We start from the raw sequence: 8,696 nt of genomic DNA, 5'->3' as shown, positions 1-8,696 counted from the left end.
ATTAGGATTAGTTGGTTTCTGCATGGTTCAACTGACCCATTTAATTAAGGTAGTAGAATCCCTAGTTTTTTTTTATATTAATCTGAGTAGTTTTAACAAAAACTGATTTATAATCCCCGAAATGTCAGTACACAGTTGTATAGGGGTATTAAATATTTAATTTAGAGATATATGAGGTGTATTTAAAATTGAGTAATATTACAAGGCTAGTTAGTGTAATTTACTCTGCGCATAATTAGAGATCCAGAATTTTAGTTTTCTTTGACATGTGGGACTCCATTGAACTAATTTAATCAAAGGAACGTTTATTTTAATATCTATCTTATTCCATAGTCTCTCTCACCAATTAGTTAATCATTTATTTATGCCCTAAAGTGTTTGGCTATTGGCATAGTTGGGGCAGTTCTTTATTTATCTATTTAATTTATTATGAGGATATCCGATTTGGTGATGTTTTGTTCATAGAGTTGGTGGCACGTCTACTATAATACTCCATCCGTTTCAATATAGTGTCCTTACTTTTCTTTTCAGTCCATTTTAAAAAGAATGTACTCCTAATCTTTTGTATTTAATCTTTTAACTTTTCACATGACATATTTAAAATCATTATTATACATTACGCACATTTTACATTTGACACTATATCTTCTTTATTTTCTTAAACTTCGTGTCCAACCATATTAAGACACATAAATTGAAAGAGAGGAAATAACTGCGTGGATCAATCATCAATGAAGAGGACCCGTCTCAAAATGTACTCCCAAACCAATTGGGCGCAAGACAAGTGGACATTTTGCTTCACAAAAAGCCCAATAACCCATTTTTAGGCCACTGTTTAAATTTTGTCACTATTTAAAAAGTTGTGCAGAAGAGTTTGTTCATCTTTTATTAAACAAACACCTGTGATGGCATACGGTAGTGATGCAGCTCACATTAAACCAGTCCTTTTCATAGATTGATGTTTAGTTTACACATATTTTAACCATTAAATAAGTACATTACTTTTGGGAGATTACACATTTATCATTTATGGGTAATACTTACATGGAAACTAATTTGAAGCTGATAATCACACCTTTATTAGTATTACACCTGCATTTCTCCTCTTTCAAGATGAGGCCTAGTCGCAAAATGGCCACAGAAAATAGAAAGATGAAAAAATGAAGGGAAAAAAAAAAGAGAGTGGATAAAGTAACTAAAGATTATGGAAACTACAAATCACTTTTGCCGAGCCCTTTTCCTTTCTTTGGTTACAGGCTTAATTCGATGGTCCTCTTTAACCTTAATATTATGTTGTGTGGATTCCTTAGCTTGTACTTTAGTTTGTACATTAACAGACTCGATAATCGGTCCACGCTTGATTTTTTCAGGCCTCTTGAAGCCCTTCTTAGCTGATAACAAAGATTGCAATGGTACCTTAGAATCAGCATCACCTGGTCTATGATTCTGTCTTCCTACTTTTCCAGCAATAATGTCTTTCATATTATTGCCATACTTGGCTTGAAGTTTGTCTTTAGAAGGGCGAGGGCGAACACTTCGTGGCTTCCCAGGTGGATTACCAATCGTTGGAAAGGGCAGGAGGGAAGATGTAGCTTTGTAGTAAGAGCTTTTGTAATGCTGTCGATATGCTCTAGTGACAATGTCTCTTAAAGCCATTGCTGCTTTGTATTCCCTCGTCCTCTTCGAGTAAAATACCATGGCATTATTGGCTAGCAGAAGGAAATCTCTGAAGAGTTCACCTGGTGTTTTGATTGACCAACTCGCCAGTCTTGATTTTACTGTCTCGATATCTATATGTCGCCTTATCATTTTCTTGTATCTTGCTCTCTTCTGACTATCAAGACGATGCCTGAAGACCATAGCAGCTTCATGCTGTGTAATAGAGGTGAAAATCCTCATCAGGTCATCGTTCCTAAACCTAGATAAACCTCCTCTATGATCACTTACTGCTGAATGCCTAATACTTTGTTCACAACTGGTTAATGCTTCTTTACAGTGAGAAGTGGAGGCGAGACTGGTAGAACATACATTGTCACTCTCCTCAATGCTCCCTTCTTTGGCATCCCAAACGGTATCTTTTCTTCTCCTCTTACCTCTTCTCTTCCTTACAGCCCCTCCATTTCCATTGGAAACCTCTGTCACCTTGCTTGTACTTGGAACTTTGTCCCGTTCACAAGACTCTGAACGTTCTAGCTTCACATCTGTTGAGGGTATGGTGGGAACCTGAGACTCAGGGGACTGGTTTGTTCTAATATCAAGTGTGAAGCTGCCAGCAGACAGCCCATCTTTTGCTTCATCTTTCACAAAAGACTCAATATCTTCTGATTTTGTCGGAGGAGCAGGAGATTCAGTGCGACTCAGTCCATAGTCTAACTGACCAGATTGTTCCCTCTCAGCCTTTAGGCTTTCAATCTTTGACTCAAGAAACCTGACAATGAGCATAAAGATAATATTTGGTAATCACAGTGTTAAGGAAACAGAAAATTATGGGACCAAGAGACTGCTCATTGCATACATGTATTAACCATTTGGCTCATGGAACAGGAGTTTTATGCTATTCAAATGCAGAAAAAAGTGACAGAACATCAGATTCATCTATGGAGCCTAAGTTTATGCCAAACATCACAAGATAACATGACTACGCATTTCCTGATACTTTCTTCATTCTCCTTTCTCGTACTTTTTCTAGATTTATTTTCTCTTATTTATTGAGGACCACAGAAAAGTGAGCTTTGGGGTGGGGGGTGGGGGGGTGGGGGTTATGAGAGCAAAAAATATAATTACCCGAGGTCACAGATATTTTTTTATTTAGATTTTCTCTATAGAAATGCATTAAGTGTGGCCAAGAACTTCAAAATGCCAGGATTTATTAGCAAGTATTTGCTTATCAACTTAAAACAGGGAAGCAACATATTTACTAACCCAATGGAGCTTTCAGATCTCTCCAATTCCCGCTTCAGCTCTTCAACTCGTCGCTTTCGTAACTCTTCAAACCAAGCACTAGCCAAAAGAAAGTTAAACAAGTAGCACATTGGTTAGGGCAAGGATGACATCCTACAATGCTCAATTATCAGTAACTTAACGGAAACCATGGATCCATTCCAAAGGTGAGGATTAAGCTAGTAGTGTATTTACAAGATAAAACAACTCAAGAAATTGTACACCCCATAAGATGGATACAAACTTCCATATATGTGTCAGAAAGCCATAACTGAGATGGTACTGGATTCATGAATAAACTAATAAGCTCATGAAGTTGAAGAACTTTGACTCACTTGCAGCCAGAGTAGCGCTTACGTAAGTCCTCGTACCTGGTCCTGCAGGCCTGAAGTTAAGTTTTTCGTCAATTAATCATATCAGCATATCTTAGAGTATGGATAAAGGTATGGAAAACTTAGGAATGGAGAACACAAGGTCAAGAAAATGCAGTGAAGTTGATTTTGTTACAGTTCTATTCATTGGCTAGTCATAGGTCAGAAAAGCACTAAAATCATTGAAAAAAAGTTACTACTATACTTCATGATGTCCTTATCTCTGGTTAGTGGAAACAAAAACATAAAGCAACCAAGAATAACAAACATATGAAATCTGTTGAACCACAAACTAAAAAGATCCCAATATTCATTGGGGTCGCCTCTTTATATGGCAGCCACATATCAACCAATAAAGACAAAGTTTAGGCTACCCCAACACCATTATGACACACCAAAAGCTTCAGATTCTGCTCCACCTTTTATTTATTTATTACTATTATTTTAGATTATGGTCCACCTTGACGGAGAACAACAAACAAACCTAGTATAATTCCACAAGTAATGTCTGAGGAGGGTAGTGTGTACACAGACCTTCTCCACCTTGAAGGAGAAGCAAACACATAATTAAGTTCCTAATGCCCCACCCCCCACCCCCACCCCAACCCCCACCGCACAACCATCAACAATAATTTTGTAATTCCATCTACACAATTTTTGTAGGACAGACGGGGACACAAGTACACAACCAAACAATTTACTATTTATCCAAAAACGTAGTTTTGTTTTCTAAGAAGGAAATTTCCACTGCTGCTACATAGAAGATTTGTAGCATTGACTGATAATCAACGAGAAAAATTTACTCAGACCCGATGCATGCGCCAAAGTATGATAATTTAACATAGCCAATGATAAATTAAGCTAGGAGTACATTGTAAATAGTAAATTAATTATGATTAAGTGATAAACTTTGTGCAAAAAAACATGTCATTTACTATTTTACTTATTCCTTTGGTGCATGTAGTGAGTGTAAGTAAGTATTTCTGATAAGTAGTCAAGATGCACAGATTTTAAAACTCTAAAAATCCACCCTGGACCAGACATAATTCAAAAATAAGGTTGTTGTCTCGTTTAAATTGATATTTTTTTAATTAATGAATTAATCCTATTTAATTATTCCTATGAGATGGACCCCACAAAATCAAATACTATAGTAGTAGATAAGGCAAATACCCGACAAAGGACAATAATTCTTCCATAACAGGAGAAAAAAAAGCGGAGATTACGAACAAACCAAAATAAACAAACGGAGTGTTGTCGCAATCATAATATGATAGGGGCACGTAACGTAAATAAGTGTAAACCTCGGGGGTAAAGCAATAAGGATATACAGTCCGGGCACGGAGCTCCGATGCGACGACGTTCCAATCTTTCGTCCCATGTCGGCGAACAGCACCACCGAGTATAAGCTCTTCCCACGTACCCCAATTCATCTTCCTGGGTCCCACACCCATTGTTTCTCCCTCCATTAAACGGCTCAAACAATCCAGAACCTCTACGTGTACGGCTCAGATAATTTCTAGACAAAAATAATGTCCCACCCTTAGAGTTTCTAACTTGGCCCGACCCGACCGACCTGACACCAAGTTTCTCTAATCTCAGCACCCGGCGCACGTTAGCAACAACCACCACGACGCAAAATATCACCGGGAATTACAAAAAAGGAGGGGAAAAACTGCTTTTTGGGGATTGAAGATAATGGGAAATCATGATTTTTTTTTCAAATAAAGGTGGTTTCCTGGACGTAAAATGCAAGGTTAGAAGGTTGATTTCTGAAAAGTTCAGTTTTTTAATTTTTTTTTTTTTTTTTTGTGTTCAGAATTTTCTGGGCTTGTGGTAATTTTGGTTAGGGAAGAAAAAGCGAGAGAAAAGGGGTTGACGGAATTGTGTGAAGGTTGAAGATAAGGGAATTCAAGTGAAGAAGTATGGAAAAGAAAGGAAAAAGGAGAAAAATTATTGATGAAAAATGGTTGTTATTGGAAGAGAAAAACATGGAGATTACTGTTTGTTTCTCGAGAATTTTGGTTTACCTGAAACAAAAATCTCTCTCCCTCTCTCGGACTCTGCACCTCTGCAGGACGAACAGTGGAAGACATTTTCTTTATTTTTGGGGTCAAAGTGTTAATTTTTATAAACTAAAATGACCCCTGAAGTTTAAAAAATGACGTATGTTTATTCTTTTTTCCCCCATAACGTATATCCATTAGTGGAATGGACTATTGTCGTGTTACACGTGGCATGATGTGAGTGATTTCGAATTTAATGCCCCTATGAGATTGAGTTTACATACATATACAGTGTGCTATATAACTGATTATATAGTAAGTTAATACGTAGTATTTTATATTTTAAGTTCCTATAAAAAAAATTTAGAAAAATTAATTTGTTATTCTAAATCAATGCCAAAATATATTTATACTGCTTTAAACTTATATGTCTAATCTGTAGAGAGAAATATATTACTCCCTCTGTTCCAGTTTATGCGAACCAATTTCCTTTTTGGTCCGTTCCAAAAAGAATGATCTCTTTCTAAATTTGGTAACAATTTAGCTTAAACTTACAATTATACCCTTAATGAAAAGCTTTTATAACCACACAAATACTCTGGACCTCTTTTTGACTTGTTTTAGGATCATAAATTCCAAAAATCTTTATTTTTTTCTTAAACTCCGTGTCCACTCAAACAGGTTCGCATAAATTGGAACGGAGGAATTTTTCTTTTTTTTAACCGTGGTTTCATCGCTTTGCGAACCCGACTAGTTGTACCCACCGGGACCCACTATTTCAATGCGTGCACCACGGTTAGTTCCACGGGGCCCTGGAGACGCGGCCGGTTTGTAATGCCTCCAGTGGCCCTCCGGTTTGTCCTCAGTCCTTTACTAATTGAGCTACCCCTCGGGGTTGGAACGGAGGAAGTAATTACTTAATACGGAGTAACCAACTAAAATGAAGAAAAAAACAAAATAATGATAACCAACTTAGTTTACAGTGATACTCTAGTGTTTGGACTTAGGTCCTTTTAGGTCAATATTAAAATACCTTTCAAATAAGGTACGTTATTTGATGCTCCAATGCCTTCTTTAACAGAGTTTTCTTTCCTTCAGGGATGGCAATTCCTGAATTTATTTCTTTTTTTAGCGCTCAGATATACATATATAATTTTATTCCACAATACTGAATTCTGCCAAACCAGCTAACTCATTATTGGATCTACCATTGTCGAAATTTTAGAAGATTCTCCAAAACTTATCTACGAAAATAGTCGAGAAAATATTTGAAATGTTTAGAAGATCAACTAAATATTGTAGCTAAGCTCAGATTCTGTTGCGCTATTGTGCGAAAGGGATTAAAGTTTGTGAAAGTACTTTCTATTTATACTTGTAACCTACTATAGGCATTCATTTTCTTCTATATATCCGAGACCTTTTCTGAGTGTCCATTTCACTTGATGTCTAGTGTCTTGCCATTTGGAATACCAGTAACTCAGTAAGCAACTTTAATTCTTCTAATATTGCACCAGTTGACCACTGAAACTTTATAGTAAACTTGAGAACAAAATACAATATTTTGAGTTTCGATAGCAAGAGAAGAAAAGACGTATGAACATATGTTTCATTGATCAAATGATGTAATATACATCCCATTTTTACTATTACAGATACATGTACACAACTTACATATGGATACATACAGCCAGGAACTTTAAGTATGTTCATGCCGTATTTGAAAGAAGACAGCCATTTGTGATCACCAAAAGGTTATATGTCCAGAATTTTACAGTTGCTCCGAAACCAGTTGCAGTGGCAGAGGACAGACATCGCATCTCCGTCTTGCCTGTTTTCCGCTATTACAAGGATGTTGAAAATGGTAGCAAGCGTGGAAATCCGACGAACAAAATTGTGGAGTCCAAAAAGAGCCCATCAGTTGGATAATATCTATATTAGCTAACTTCCATTCTGTTGTATGATAAACTGGACTACGATTCCTGAAGTAGGAGATTTAATTGTAATGCACCTTTTGCCAACAGACCACTTCTCCTACAATAATAGAATGTAAGCAAAAAGTGAGTAGCCAACAAAATCAAGACAGGAGGACTCCGGGCTTCTAGCTGCTTTAGATATGTAAGAAAAGGAGGTAAAGATATCAACTAGAATTCTAATCGACAACAAGTTGCATCAATTCTTGAATATTTCAAAAGCTCAACGCACACCTATCAATTAGAAATCAAGCCTTAGGCCCCTGCCCTCCAAACCAAACATATTCAGACACCATATCATGAAGCTTCGGGACTCGGATCAGTAAGCTTCTATGATGGAAGTAAACATCTTTCAATGTACAAAACTGAAGATAGACGAAAATGATTGGAAATCCACCCTTTAATAATATCCATTGTCCAATGAAACCAGAACCTAAAGATGTTGCCGTTACTAAGTTTGAAGTTTGTTGTGCATCATTGACTATGAAGCTTGCTTTCAACACCTTTAATTGATGATTCTCAAACATGGTGCGGCGCTACTAGTCATTTTTCTGACTTAGAAATTCTAACTGAAATCTAGCAACTCTATCCCAAATCCAGAGAGCATGAATTGGCCCACCAATAAAATAAAATCATAAGAGTAATCATAATAATGAAAAGTAAAAAGTGGATTCTTAATTACCTAGTAAGTGCTGGAAGTACTTTCTGTATGTCTTGGAGATACGCAAAGCACTGTTTGCAGCACTGGATTCTGTTTTACAGTGTAAGAAATTAGAGACGGCCAGACATGCAAGTATTGTGTATTCACTATCACCCAAGCAAAAAAATGAAAAGTGAGCTGCCTAATCATTAAGCAACATTACCTTTCTTCTGCATGAAGATCAACCCCTACAGATGGAGGTGCTGAAACGGCTGAACGAACTACCGGCCCAAAGACTGCAACAAGTTTCAACAGCAGCTCCAGGGAAACATTTGCATGCCTGTGGGAGGACAAAAAGGACGAAGCATTCAACATGTAAAAAGGAAACTTTTTTTTAAATAAGGGAGAACTGTGAAACTTAACAGTGGAATCGAAAAAAAATTTTAACAGTAGAATTCCATAAATCAATAAGTGTAAGGCAACCCTACCACATCCACATAGACAAAGAGGGCATTTGGCTAAGCTTATAAGCTGGTCAAACTAGCTTATAAGCACTTTTCGGCTTATCTATGTGTTTGGTAAAGTTAAAAGTGCTTATAAGTCAAAAATAAGCTGGTCACCCCTAGCTTATGAATTTTTAGCTTATAAGCACTTTAAGTTTGACCAAGATTTTTACTATTTTATCCTTAAAATATTCCTTTTTAGAACAAAACTCCTACGTCGATACTCACTGCCTCAAGTGTTCAACCTAACCCCCCCCCCCCCCCAC

General features: G+C 36.8%; 2 protein-coding genes and 1 long non-coding RNA gene across 4 annotated transcripts in view; 1 reads left to right on the top strand and 2 right to left on the bottom strand.

The window, feature by feature from the left end:
- Window positions 1-1,002: 1,002 nt before the first annotated feature.
- On the bottom strand, window positions 1,003-5,136 carry LOC109240533. The gene is made up of 4 exons (XM_019407189.1): window positions 4,616-5,136; window positions 3,276-3,325; window positions 2,923-3,000; window positions 1,003-2,428 (listed from the first exon to the last, which is right to left on the bottom strand). Exons 1-4 carry the CDS (start codon window positions 4,778-4,780, stop codon window positions 1,219-1,221), a joined length of 1,503 nt encoding a protein of 500 aa, XP_019262734.1. The 5' UTR covers window positions 4,781-5,136; the 3' UTR covers window positions 1,003-1,218.
- On the top strand, window positions 4,958-5,491 carry LOC109240534. The gene is made up of 2 exons (XR_002070089.1): window positions 4,958-5,041; window positions 5,131-5,491. It is a non-coding gene; the product is annotated as an uncharacterized LOC109240534 (long non-coding RNA).
- Window positions 5,492-6,831: 1,340 nt separating this feature from the next.
- The window catches only part of LOC109240532 (katanin p80 WD40 repeat-containing subunit B1 homolog), a 15,541-nt gene continuing 13,676 nt past the window's right edge, over window positions 6,832-8,696 (bottom strand). For both annotated transcript variants that reach the window (XM_019407186.1, XM_019407187.1), the window contains exons 16-18: window positions 8,151-8,267; window positions 7,970-8,038; window positions 6,832-7,348 (exon numbers count right to left, since the gene is read on the bottom strand). In XM_019407186.1, coding sequence (XP_019262731.1) covers window positions 7,288-7,348; window positions 7,970-8,038; window positions 8,151-8,267 — 247 coding nt within the window. In that variant the 3' untranslated portion in view covers window positions 6,832-7,287. The remainder of the gene's footprint in view (window positions 7,349-7,969; window positions 8,039-8,150; window positions 8,268-8,696) is intronic.

This window comes from Nicotiana attenuata, unplaced genomic scaffold, assembly GCF_001879085.1.
Source record: "Nicotiana attenuata strain UT unplaced genomic scaffold, NIATTr2, whole genome shotgun sequence".
Classification (NCBI taxonomy): Eukaryota; Viridiplantae; Streptophyta; class Magnoliopsida; order Solanales; family Solanaceae; genus Nicotiana; species Nicotiana attenuata.
The sequence above is the reverse complement of the archived record's forward strand: the minus strand, read 5'-3'. Positions and strand labels throughout refer to the sequence as shown.